Source organism: Anoplophora glabripennis, unplaced genomic scaffold (genome assembly GCF_000390285.2).
Source record: "Anoplophora glabripennis isolate ALB-LARVAE unplaced genomic scaffold, Agla_2.0 scaffold5, whole genome shotgun sequence".
NCBI classification, from domain to species: Eukaryota; Metazoa; Arthropoda; class Insecta; order Coleoptera; family Cerambycidae; genus Anoplophora; species Anoplophora glabripennis.
In genome coordinates this window covers 1,664,185-1,678,028 of record NW_019416525.1, presented here as the reverse complement: position 1 = coordinate 1,678,028, position 13,844 = coordinate 1,664,185, and the positions used below count along the sequence as shown (strand labels likewise).

Sequence of the window (13,844 nt, the reverse complement as noted above, 5' to 3'; positions counted from 1 at the left end):
ATAAATGAAGTATGACGCCAAAATCAACAGTTTGGTTATATTTTTCTGAATCGAATAAATATCATTATAAATGTAACTTCTACTCAAAAACAATTTTTAAGAATTCCAGTAGGATGGAAAAACATTTAAAAAAGTGTATTGGCTGTTCGGGGAAAATTAGAAACCAGTCTAAAAGTCTAAATTCAAGGTCAAAAGTACTTTTCCCGACATGTCCGGACATTTCATCGACATGTCCGTAACAAAGTTTTCCGAAAGTGCCCATCTCTAATATTTAAACATGTTTTCTTTTGTTGTTTTCTTCTTTGCTCACGTTATACCTAAATTACCTTTGTTTATTAAAGATATGGCAATGTGAGGGTGATTTTCATCAGTTTGAGATTCCGCCTACGGCAGTGTCGTTTTAAATACTTTCCCAACCGTTCCGAATAGAAAACCCAAAGTAAATATTTATGTTATATATCAGTCGAATACATGTAGAACAAATGTCCTATTAATTCTACTTTAAACTAGGCTAACCGGACCGAACAAAAGTGCGCTACAAAATTGCGCCACGGCGCGTATACACTGTCCTTGTCACGTCCCATCAGCGTAGCGAGGCACTCGGAAAGGAAACTAGCAGCCGCTGGAGGGTAAGTACTCATCCAATCACAGTCACCTGATCGTGCGCCATATCACAGTATAACACGCTCGAACACACAAACATGCTTTTTCCGCACTAGTCTAACTGCAACAGAACACGTTTAGTCCATTGCAACAAAAACGATAATTTTTAAGAAGACAAATACCCATGGTAATTATTTTGAACCGTATCATCGGACGAACTTCGAAAATTAACAAATCAAAACGTATTAATGAAAAATTACTCGGCCAATTTTCGTGAAAAGCATGTATGTGTACAATACGCATGGAATCAGGGCGCCAAGGTTCTGGGCAGCAGGGGATCAGGTGACTGATTAGGTCAGCAGGCAGAAGTTTCCTCCCCTCCCAACGTGTATGCCACACTGTCCAATTTCTGGGCCAGATGCAAACGCCTGCAGTTTGGATCCGTTGTCAGCGCTTCGAGAATCTGCAAAAAAATACACCCATGTAGTTGCAATCTTGGTGCACCAACGTCAAATTGATTTCTATACATTTCAAAATTCAAATACTTTTAGAAACTTTCATCTCCTAAGAAATTAAAGCGACAATTTCTTTAACAGTTTATCTTAAATATATAATTTCCTGACCATATAATTAATTCTTGAAAGTTATTAATCTTCTGGCTTATTGGTCAAAGTAAATAATTTTCCTTTTAACAATTGTTTATTACGATCGTTTTGGGGTTTATCCCATCTTCAGATGACATCACAAAACATGGATAATTTTTATTTTTTTTTTATTTTTTTTCAGAGAAGAAAAAGGGTAGTTTTGAAAAAACTGTTTTTTAAGTTATTACAGAGTGCACAGAAGCATATGACGGAAAAGCCGAATCGTGCTGAAAACAATTGGATTTTGTTTTCTTCGATGTCCGGAAGGTTGTCCAAAAAAAATAAACATCAAACATTTCAAAAAATTTTCTGAAAATTTCGATTTCGAAACTGCCCTTCAATTCTCTGTACGACCATTTGTCGCCGAGATATCAATGACTGAACACAAAATGATCCTTTTCCAATAAAAGTCCGATATTTCGATGAAAAATGGTCGTATCGAAATTTTAAAAAATCGAAATTAAAGCCGAATAAACAAGCTATCTGGTCCATGCAATGGCTCAGCTGAAAAAATGTTTTCCAAGTCCGTTTCCAAGAAAAAAAAAAAAAATTTGTCGCACTATTTCTTAAAAATGCATGATTACCGTAGCTTCTAACAAATTTCGACCAAAAGATCTAAAAACTAGAATCTTAGAGCTTCAAAATGCTTTTTTTTTAATTCCTGATAATTTTTCACCTAAATACAGTCTGTCAAAAATCACGGAAAAATTCCGGAAATTCTTTTGACCCTTTAATTTTTTCCATCAGTTTATAAGGTTTATTGATATAATTTGTTAAATTTTTTTTAATATTTTTAGAATGTTTTGGAATGTACGGTAACGAAATATACATATTACTTTTTGAATTATTACTATTATTTTTGTAATTATGATTGTAAATACCATGAATTATTTTCTCAATGATTGGGTTATAATTTTTTTTGGATAATTATTAATTTCTAACATTTTTAATTTTTTTTTATATTTTTCGGTCTATTTTTTGGATGTGATAATTTTATCGCACAGTCGGTTAAACCATTTATAACACATTTTTTAAAGTATTTGGTTAAAATTTAGATATCTTTTACACCAAATTTTTTTTAAACCAATTTGTTTAAATTTTGACATTATTATAGGAAATAGTGTATTGCATATTGTGTATTCCAAAAAACAAAATTGATTTACATAAGTAATGAATTTAATAAGTTTCATCCTAGATTAGTTTTCAACTGAAATAGAAAGAAATAGTAGTATCAATTTTCTTGATTTAACTATTTCCTATAATAATGGCAGACCCAGATTTTCTATAAAATGGACTTAGTTTGAAACTCAAATTACTTTTCGGTGTAAAGAAATTTGTAATTTACGATGCCGCTTGTTCAAAAGCGGAAATTACAAATTTCTTTACAAAAAAAAGAATTTTAGTTTCTGACTAACTCCATTTTATAGAAAATCTGCGTTAGAATGGAGGAAAGTGTTATTTGTGCATTAATTCATATTTAGACAAACTGTGTAATAAAATCTATAAAAATGTACTGGTGGTTGGCTATTTGCTATAGAGCCCTCTTAATATCTGTATATATCACAAATATTCAACATATCTATCAGACTTCAAAAACTTTCTCGCAAATTTTTACAAATCATTTAAAATTTGAACCATTCAAGAAATGCTCACTAACCTAAAGACAATTAGTAAGAGTGAATACACAAGTGTTTTTAAGTACAATTGTCATTATTTTTTCGTTATCATGTTCATATACAAGTTATTTTAGAATTTGGCAATCTGAAGGACTTTGGTCGGCGGTTATTTCGGTTATATTTATTTTTAACTAACAAACATCTTTATTATTGTACTTACTGGCTCTCTATATTTTGTTACATAGATGTAGAGTTCTTTCAAAGCTGCCACAGTATCGAACTCCTCGGCCTGTTGCGCAGACAACTGCTGCATCGCAGATCCCATCTCTTGGTCAGTTATAACCGGCAACATCGCGACATCGCTGTAAAATTGCGCCACCATTTCCCTATATCTCGGTATATCCTAAAAATTAGAATAGATTACAACAACATTACATTTTTTAATCGAAGGTTGGTACCTTGGCGAAAAGGAGTTTGTTTGAGGGCGAGTCCTTTCCAAGGCGGTGTTCCGTGGTAGAGCAGGAGTCCATAAATGTCTGGGCTATGACGGACAAACAAGAATCCAACGTCGTGGTTTTATTTATATCAAAAATAAAGTCGGGATTCTTAATAAAATTAACCCAAAACCTTAGAGGAAGACTGTTAGATTTCCAAGCGTGCACGACCTCGGGATCTTGTATACCGTGTTTCCTAGCCGCGTCGTCGAGAAGATCGAAAAGCCATTTAACGGCCGGCGGTAACGCCTCGTTCACCGTTAGGATCGTTAGAAAAAAATCGTCGACAAATTTCTGAATGGTGCCTTTAGTGGATAATAGTCTCGTAAGAAATATTTCCGGAATAGCTTTATGCGTACGCTCTATCAACTTATTGTTCGGAAACTGGTGATCTTCGATCGGCTTGACCAAGTGGTAGATTCGAGGGTTGTTCCCGGTTTCAATGTCACCGTTCGTAGTAATAATAGGGGACTGGGAATTGTTCAAATACATTCCCGTGACGCAATTATGGCAAGGTTGTTTACAATTATTAAAGCTATCGTTTTGGCGGGAGATTAGAGACATAACCGCGCTTTCCTTAACACCGTAATGTGCCAACGTATTCAACTTTTTCCAACCGCCGATGGTCTTAGTGGTTAGATCTTCGTCTTGCAGCGTTAAGTGACCGCCGCGGCCGTGCCTCCATTCCAAGTCTACTTCGTAGATGGAGGGGCGCAACGAGAAGGGGGTGTTCTTGAAGAGAGCGTCTAGAATTTTTGATTTCACCTGACTGATGGTATCACAGTCTAACACTTTGCACTGTATCTTCTCGTCGAGATCGTCCTGGACGATATGCAACGTCTGAAGTAAAAAAAAAATATTTTAAATTATTGGTTTTATATCGGGTGTCCAAAAAGTCTGAAAACGCCTGAATAATTTCCCAGGTAAATTATTTTTGAAAAATGTTAAGGTCATTCTTGTAGTAACTTTGGACCTTGGATTGGACCTAGAGGTTATTTCAAGGTCACCTCCATCTCTTTTTGAAATGGAAACCCCTTATTTCGACTTCGGCAATCGAAAGAGCGGGAAATTTTATGTCCAAAAACTTAGGTCATAAATCAGGGTTGACCTTGAAGGTCATTCAAAGGTTATTTAAATTTGAGGGCTGGATATTTCCAAAGGACGCAGTTGATGAAAATAGTACAAAGCTCACTTTAGTTATTTTGTTTAAATGCAATTAGTGGTGACCTCAAACTCGACCTTCTTGTGTCCTTCAAGATCGTTTCAGGGTCAAATTTTTTAGCATTACCTAGGAACGACGTGGAGGTAGTAATGCTAAAAGTAGAAGTATGAAAACTTCCACTCTTTCGATTGCCGAGGTCACGATATTCAGAAAAAAAAATGACCTTGAAATGACATTGAAGGGCACCGAGAAGGTCAAGTTTGAAGTCACCACTAATTGCAATTAAACAAAATAACTAAAGTGAGCTTTGTACTATTTTCATCAACTTTCCTTGGAGATATCCAGCCCTCAAATTTAAATAACCTTTGAATGACCTTCAATGTCAACCCTGATTTATGACCTTAGAGTTTTTGGATGTAAAATTTCCCGCTCTTTCGATTGCCGACGTCGAAAAAGGGGGTTTGCATTTAAAAAAATGGAGGGGACCTTGAAATAATCTCAAGGTCAAAAGTTACTACAAGAATGACCTTAACATTTTTCAAAAATAATTTACCTGGGAAATTATTCAGGTGTTTCCATAGTCTTTGGATGCCCTGTATATAAATTTATACATACCACAAAGCTATGTTCGACGTTTTCTCTTAGAAGTCGCTCCTCAGACAGGGAATATCTAGCATCGTGTGTTATGGCATCGACGAGTCCTTTTTCAATTTGGTGTTTGATGGCTTTGAATAACAAAAATAAGGAGGAACCCGCGTATTCCTTGAGATAATGGTACATACAGAGAGCCATCCAGTTCGTCAACATTTTCTCTACCACACTTTCCGTTCTTCTTAACATTAGTTGTGGGTGTTTCGTATTTACAGACTTATCTATTAAACGCAATAATAAACTTTTTAGAATATCCGTTGCATATTCCATTTTACTCATTAACACTACCATTAGTAAGGACGCTACGTTTACTCTAAAAAAAAAGCACCAAAATAAATTTGCGGGTATTTACGGAAGAACGAACATACTTATTCCTAATATTAAAAGACTTCTGGGATTCTAAAATTTCTATAAAAGTCAATATAAAATATTTGTTATTGATTAGTTGCTCGAACTGAAGCATAGCCGTGTCATAGTTCGTTCTCGGGCCGTTTATCCTGACCTAAAACACGACAAATTCAATTTCGTAACTTAAAAATAAACGAGTACCAACCTTAGGGGCGTTTAAAATCGGGTGGTCACTAACGCCGGGAAAGAAAACTTTCATAATGTAACTGGTGTGGTCCAGGGTCGGAATACCGGAATTTTCCAAATCGGCGGTGAGATCAGTCATATCCGTTTGCAACTCTGCGAAAGCTATAAAACGATCGTTAACCGAAAACTTAACAAACCCACAGTCTCTTACCTAGTTTGCATTCAGACCTAACGTTGCTCTCCAAAGTATCCATCTGAATCTGGATCCTCTTGTATTCCCTCTCTGCTTGCGTGGATTTCCTTCGGTACACGAACAAAACGGCAACGAAAAACAGTACGAATAATAATATACCCACGGCTATCATTATTATAGCTTCCGGGGGAAAAGCGAAAGTTTTAAATATGTCGTAACGGAGATAACCTATAGGAAACCTTAAACTCTTTCCTACTCTAACCACGACCAGGGGAAGGTTCATTTCAGTCTGAAAACCAACAAACTAGAAACAACATTTATGGTACAGTCGCTTTAACTTACCTTAAATCCATTCTCATCGGTGTCCATAGGCTGTTGCTCGGGCGGGGAACACACGAGTTGGGTCATCGCCAAACTGGTGACGTTACACGGTTTCGTGCCAATCGTGACCACTACGTCCGCCTCGTCGCTAGCCGAATTCAAGTTTTCACCTTCTATAACCAGTGTATCGCCTTTGTACAGTTTAACTTGACTGGGGAATTTAAAGAACTTCGGATCTTCGACGTACAACAACTGAAACCGCAGATTCGGGAAGTGCTTTTCCAAATCCCTCACCGACTGAACGTTATCCATGAGAAAGCCTATTTTTAGCGTTAATTTGGGCTCCTTCATCTAAAATTCATCACGCATTAAGAAAAAAATTCTTAAGAGGGCTCTACAGCAAATAGCCAACCACCAGTACATTTTTATGAATTTTATTACATTGTTTGTCTAAATATGAATTAATGCACAAATAACAGACTTTCCCCCATTTTAACGCAGATATTCATTCATATTTAGACAAATTGTGTAATAAAATTTATAAAAATGTACTGGTGGTTGTCTATTTGCTTAATTTAAAACAGTGGGTACCTTTATAGCGGCCGGTTTACGAAGCGACCTCTTGCTTCTACTGCTGTAAGACAAAAAGTGGCGGTTCACCGGCGGACTGGGGCATTCCATTTGCGTAGCACTTAGCACGGTACAAATCGTCCGATTTATCGGCACGCTAGGCTCCGTGTACGAATAAATCTCCATCTCGGGCTTCTGTATGCTGTCCAAGTTCGTGCCGTGCACGAAGATCATCTTCCCGCCCGACACGAAACTGTTCAGAGGCTTGATTTCCATGATCGTCGGGTCCTGCGTGTAGTTAAAAGGATTTCCTTCTAAGGTGCGGTTAGCGCCATCTATACTCAGAGTTAGTTTGGCTATATTCGTCGGCCTTTGCGCTTTCGAGGTTATGCACGTTAACCGCCCGCTCGACGCTTGAGTCAGGTTAACCTGACACAAATACTCGTCTAGGTACGCCGTTATCTCCGAGCCGATGTTCAAATATTGACCGGTTATAGCCAATTGCGTACCGCCGGACTGCGGGCCGATGGAAGGGTATATTCCGGAGAGCCTGATGTCTTTGTAACTGAATTCGACGGAGGATTCCGTGAAGCCCGCTTCGTTGCCGACTTTTATAGGCGCTGTCATCTCCGCTCGGGAAGGGCCGGTGACGCATTGAATTTTAACGGACACCTCGTAGTTCACCAGGACGCAGGGGACTTGGCCTATTTTTATCTTCCCCAACACGTCTTCCTTTTTAAGGCCTAAATTACTACCTTCTATTGTTACTAACGTTCCGCCTTCGATGGGACCGCTCAGAGGTTTTATCTGAACAAACAAAAATTGTTTTAGTAGGATGAAGATCAATAAGAAATAAAAAAAATACAATTTTTAATCCTTAGCCAACGTTTCGGAGTTGTTTTACACCATCTTCAGGACTTAAAATTTTATACGTCTTTAACTGCAATACAGAAGACAATAACTAGATAGTCTTGTTAAAAGACATACATATATTCTATTATTAGATCTCGTATTGGTTACTCTATAAATAAAAATAATTCATACAAATATGTACAATTTTTTTTTCAAATCCTATCAAATGAAATCAGTGTTCGTCGATACCAGAAATCTAGATAACTAACCGCATAGGCAAGATTCCTAACTGGTGATATTACATGAAACTACTAATCTATTCCCTAACTGTCGAAAAACACGGTTTGATTTCATTTGATACAATAAGGTTGTTCCTTAAATTCCAAAAATTGAATTTGCTATTATTTTTCAGTAGTAAAAGCTTATACATTTACTTTCATTTACTTACTTTTCATAAAAAATGGATCACAAAGGAACAATATCAAAATAAAATTTAAACATTTTCTGTTCTAAAATTATTTCTCTCGCTGTGACGTCAACTCGTATACATGCGCAATCCAGACATAAACAAAATGCACAGAAAACTATTTGACATCATGATTCATGACAGTTTTGATAATTTGAGGTTAATTGCACAAACCTAGTAGATCTGTGGTATTTATTATTTTATAGTGAGTGTGGTAGTGATAACCGATAAGTATGTTGTAATTTTTCATACTCTCCATGTTAATTAAAATTATAACAAGCAAAAATAACACACAAAAACACAACCTGTCACCAGCACAACAAATAGTTCTTGTTGTAAATAAATAAATACTGATAAATTGACAGAAAATGTGACTGTTCCAGCAATGTCAGAATAGCCATCTGAACTTGTTATACCAACTTAAATTTCAAGCGTAATGCGCATGCGACATAGTTGACGCCTTATAGAAAAGGAAGGAAAATGTTCATAATTTAAAGTTGTATATCTCAGTTAATATTAGTAAAAACAAAATTCTGAAAAAAGCTATATTAATTTTGAAACATGCTGAATTCAAATAAATAAAAATATATATATGTGAGACGACCCTCTTTAAAAAAATAATTTTTGAATTTGAATTGAAATTTAGTAAAATAGTCAAATATTAGTTAAAAAACTATTGGCAATAATACAGTCATATTCAACACTATCATTTGAAAATGTAAGTTTAATTTATTATCGATCTTCATGCTACTGAAGCTGATATTCATAACTTCAATCATGAGCAGTTTATTGAAAAAAAAAAAAAATTGAAATTATGCAAGCAAGAAAGCTGCGACATTTTTTCTTACCATGTCGATTCTGGGACGCGGGCACTCGATATGGGGAGTGTGCTGACAACTTTCCGCATACTGACAAGAATTCTCACACCAAGTGCACTGGTACTTGGAATTTCTTGTGACGCACAACGAACAATCGGCGTGTTCCCTATGCGACCCCAAAATATCACATTTATACAAAATAACATTGATTGAATCCACGTGGTGATTACGATTCCATACAACTTTAACGCTCGCCTCGTTCTCTCCCTCGTTAGCTTCGTACGAATACTAAAAAAAATATTAAGTAAATTCTTAGGAAGGAAACACTCGTCCAATAATTTACCGTTGTTTTATCACAAACTATGACGCTTTTCCCTTCGACTCTAGCCGGAACTAACATTGTAGCACCCTCGATGACGATTATACACTGGAAACCTGTATGCCCTGGTTGTGGGTGCGGCAAGTTTTTAACATCGAACACGATTTCTTTAAGTACATTGTTCGGCAGTAGTATAACGTCTCGTTTTTTGAATTGCGGACAGTACGCGAAGCCATGATTTGCCAAACGAATCGGATTCTAAAACAAGTATAAAACCAATACAAAAGAATAATAATAAAACAGGTTTACTTACGTTTTCTCCGCTGATAATGCTCCGTTGACATGTGGAAATGTTATGCATACATTTATTTTCGTAAACGCACCAATTGCAAGCCCACTTCGATCGAACGCACTCTCCACAAGTTGCGTGTTTCTCGCAATCGTAGTAGGCAAAGTTCCTTGAAACGAAATCCTTGTTCGTTTCCGAAGATCTTACACTGAGCGGTACTAAGACGTGGTCCATCTTCGGCGGTATCCTAGGACGTCTGGATATTTCCGGGGTGAGACAAGACAGTCCGAATTCTGTTACCTCGGCATCGATCGGCTCGGCAGAGCCGAACACGCACTTGTATTTAGCGCCATACGGAAGTTCGGGGAGAGTTCTTATGGTTAAGCGGACGTTTGTCATTTGATTGATCGGTATACGTTCCGGAAGAACCTGCTCGAAATCAATGCACTGCTGGCCCGTCCCCAGAGAGAGCCAGCGTGGCGCGCTGTGGGAGGCTTTCTGGCAAGCGCTGCGGATTGTACACCTACACAGGAAGGCAAGAATTACCAAAAACGACCTTTAATTAAATAATGACCAAACTGACCATACTATGAAGTTTTAATTGTCAGTGTTGCGAGAAACAACTACTCCGAGAGACTATAAAGTGTTTAAAATAAAATAGTGGGAGATACAAAAAAAATTAGGTGCCCGTAGTTTTCATTGCTAATAATTCCGACTTACCTTTTCTCTAGAGAACACCATCCACAATAGGGGTCTTTGGATTCAAGACACGAAGAACAGTTGCTGTACGTACTGCAATGTTCCACATTAATTTTGGAAATCTGGAATAAGGAAACAATATTTAAGAAAATTTGTAAAATTAAAATATTTAACATTAAGTTATGTTGCGTGTCTTACCTTGGCAGTCGAGAGAACATAGAGGTAGTCACCCGAGGGTGACAGAATCGTATCTGGCAAAATACTGTTCCCCTTGTCGACGACAACTTCTTCATACTCTGGCGGTTCCGGTCCGGAAAGCAGCACCTTTTTTATTTTGCCGTCTGTTGTACCTAGAAAAGCCAAAACGTGCCTTCCCGTGGACGCAGTCGTCACGGAGGATAGAGAGGTGTTGGGAAAAGTGAGAGCCGCCGTCGTAACCAAAGGTGTCACCCCACTGATTTTCAGTCCAACTTCACAGAAGTTAGGAATATTCCCGGCCGACCCGCTATTAGGACACTTACCGTCCAGAATCGGACCGGACACATACCCCATATTGCGGTACTTAACGCTACCGTTAAAGCACATGTGGATGTTTTCGATAAATTTCCCTTCAATGTCCCTTAATGGGTACAAGCATAGTGCCGAGTAGTTCTGGGGCTCGTTGGTGATTCCCTTGGCGGGTCGGAACACCGCTACTAACACCGGAGAACCCACCGATATACCTAACGCTGTGGCTAGTTCCTCTCCGGCAAATGCGATCTTAGCATCTTGCACTAAGTTGTATTTCATATCCGAATCGGTGCATTGCAGTGTAACCTCCGTGTAACTGTCGTAATTCGCATCGTTGATGCAGGTCCTCGACAACCTGGAGACGTAACCTTGTTCCTCTTGACCGGGCAAATGTGACTGTTTCTGAACGATAACGAAATACGCATAGTCACTAGCATTGAAACCGTATACGTATTGTACGATAAAGTGATCTCTATACTTAACGTCAATGCTCAAAAGGGACTGCTTGCTAAACGAATACTCTGCTATTTCTAGCGAATCCAGGTCCCGACTCGCTATGGCTGGAACGTCGTGTCTATACTCTCCATTGTTAGTGAAGGTGGTTCCTACATAGAGAATATTCGAACGTCCCCATAAATTGTATTTCTTAGGGCCTATGTAGGCGTAAGTGGAAGCATTGGCGTCATTCGCCGCTATGCTCTTCGGGATGAAATCGGCCTCGGCACTGATATTACTCAGCTTATACTTGTAGCAAGCGCCTTGGGAGAGAGACCCGCAAGCGATCAAAGTCCTAGACTCGGGCTCTATAAGCAGAATCTTGTTGTAGTTGTCCATCAACGAAACGGGGATGCCGGGGTCGCTACACCCCGTCGCGTGGCACAGGGGACTGTCATTCTTCGGGCCGGTGGTCACTAGGTGTTCCAGGCGCAAGTCCGGGTCCAACTGGAGGATGTGGTTGGTCCCTCCGACGTAAACTCGCTTGGTTTTCTGGTCCACGGCCATGTGAGTGAAACGCATGGGGGGATCGGCGGGGCCAGGGTAATGCGCTAGCAGAATGCCTGCAGAAGCGCGCCCCCACAGCCCCGCTAGAAGCAGCAGCCAAATGCCTGCCACGGTGCGGCCCACCGTTGCACCATGAAAGGGTTTTACCACCATGAAGACGCCCGGTGCATGCTCCTAGCCTTGGTGATGGCGTGCACCGAATCCACTTCGTTCCGCATCCACATCACTGAAATGAACAGACGCCTTCATTTATTACAAATTAACAACAATTACGAAATAATGCCGGTGAGATATAACCTACAAAGTATCATAACGATTAGTTCATAAAAAAGTCTTTGACGTTTATAATCAAATTTCAAATTAAAAAAAAAAAAAAAACCTACTTATTTAAATTAACTAATTCCTTTAACAGAAATATAAAAAATAAATATATATTTTTAAGAAATAAGCATCTACATTTTCTTTACGACTGAAGGATGCTACCCCCTTAAGATCATTAATAAAAAATTAAGAGCAACAGTGAGCTAAGCTAAGAAATGAACCTTGAAGAACGCCAGAAAAAGCTATACAGGGTGTTTCAGAAAGACCTCCCGTAAATTCAGGGGGTGATAGTACGACAAAATACAAGAATTTTTTGTCTTACGAACTATATGTCTATCACCTCTTGTTTTCGAGATACAGCGCGACAAAATAAATTTTTTTAAATAGAATTATTATGAAAATTTCCAAACGGTGCGAAATATTTTTACTACAGTTACTAACAATCACTAAAATGTTGATATAAAGTTAATTAAGAGTTTAAAATATTACTGAGAATGTATGCGTTGTTTATGAGACATCCATCAATAGGTCTGTTCCAACAAGAGTCAGGGATTGGTTCCCAACCGTTCGAAATGTTTGGCCAGCTAAATTCTAAATGTGTCTTCAGTGAATATATCGCAAGAATTAGTTGGATGCACATTTCTGACGGTTTGGAACTGTCGTAATACAAGTTTTTCGAGCGTTTTCGAAATTCACCAATCTTTCCAACCTGGCTGGAAATGATCATTAATACGTCTCTGCGACAGCCAAGCACGAGATAAGGCATGCTAGACCTACATAGAAAACCCCTAGGTCCTACCATGAAAACGGACACGCGAAAAAACGGAAAGTTGGAATTTTACGCATGTTTCCATTCCCGACGACCTACGACGTTCTGGATAGGCTCGTAAGGATCGTCGCAGTCCAAGTACCAGAAACCCAGTCGAAATAAGACGCGTTTCTAAAGAATCGGCAGTCAGAGCCGATAAATCAAAGATTTACTCATCTTTCTATATTTTGAGCCGCTACAGCTGTTCAATCGTTCCCGGCGACCTACGACGTTCTGGATAGACTCGTTAGGACCGCCGCGACCTAATTCGACAGAAACTAAGTCGAAACCGAAGATAATTCCAGAGGATCGGATGCTAGAGCCGATAAAGTGGAATTTAGCTAATCTTTCTAATTTTCGAGGCGCCACCACCCACTAATGGTTCCCGGCGACCCTCAACCTTCGGAGCGGGCTCATTCGAACCGCCTCCACTCAATTCGGACGAATCAGCCTCCAAAAGGGCAGAATTTTCTATGGATCCGCCACCAGGGGCCGGCAAAGATGTAATTTCGCCGACCTTTCGAAGCGCCGTCCCAGAGCCGTTCCAGAGATGACCAGAGACCCGAAGCTGTCCGCTAACACGCCAACAGGCGTTTATTAATACCAAACTGATTTTCAGATACCCCACAGACACACCTCGAGTCCCCACCGAGTGCAACCCCGAGCCGACGAGGACCAAAATCCCAGTACCCTTTCTGCGGAGACACGCTAGTTCCACCGCCAAAACAAGGGGAGATTGGTCGCCGAATTCGAGAGCGGTCGAACGTCTACTCTGGGCATTTGCAGTCTAATAGGTGGGATTGGAACCCCACTCAGTGTGTGCGCACGTCTCTATTTGAACTCCGATAGCTGTGAAGCTTTTTCATTCCCTATAAGTATTGTAACAAACTGTTCTTACTCCGCTGTAATTCACGCACATGTATGCAAGCGTTTTAAATAAATATATACATTAAATATATACATATATATATT

General features: G+C 39.0%; 1 protein-coding gene across 3 annotated transcripts in view; it reads right to left on the bottom strand.

The window, feature by feature from the left end:
* Positions 1 to 64: 64 nt before the first annotated feature.
* LOC108907497 (plexin-B) overlaps positions 65 to 13,844 on the bottom strand; it is a 24,615-nt gene continuing 10,835 nt past the window's right edge. For all 3 annotated transcript variants that reach the window (XM_018711220.1, XM_018711221.2, XM_018711222.2), the window contains exons 2-15: positions 10,430 to 11,969; positions 10,253 to 10,353; positions 9,557 to 10,055; positions 9,268 to 9,501; positions 8,955 to 9,212; positions 6,810 to 7,595; positions 6,240 to 6,569; positions 5,916 to 6,186; positions 5,724 to 5,866; positions 5,539 to 5,672; positions 5,135 to 5,483; positions 3,322 to 4,197; positions 3,084 to 3,266; positions 65 to 1,066 (exon numbers count right to left, since the gene is read on the bottom strand). In XM_018711220.1, the coding sequence (XP_018566736.1) occupies positions 959 to 1,066; positions 3,084 to 3,266; positions 3,322 to 4,197; positions 5,135 to 5,483; positions 5,539 to 5,672; positions 5,724 to 5,866; positions 5,916 to 6,186; positions 6,240 to 6,569; positions 6,810 to 7,595; positions 8,955 to 9,212; positions 9,268 to 9,501; positions 9,557 to 10,055; positions 10,253 to 10,353; positions 10,430 to 11,896 (5,739 nt within the window). In that variant the 5' untranslated portion in view covers positions 11,897 to 11,969 and the 3' untranslated portion in view covers positions 65 to 958. The remainder of the gene's footprint in view (positions 1,067 to 3,083; positions 3,267 to 3,321; positions 4,198 to 5,134; positions 5,484 to 5,538; positions 5,673 to 5,723; positions 5,867 to 5,915; positions 6,187 to 6,239; positions 6,570 to 6,809; positions 7,596 to 8,954; positions 9,213 to 9,267; positions 9,502 to 9,556; positions 10,056 to 10,252; positions 10,354 to 10,429; positions 11,970 to 13,844) is intronic.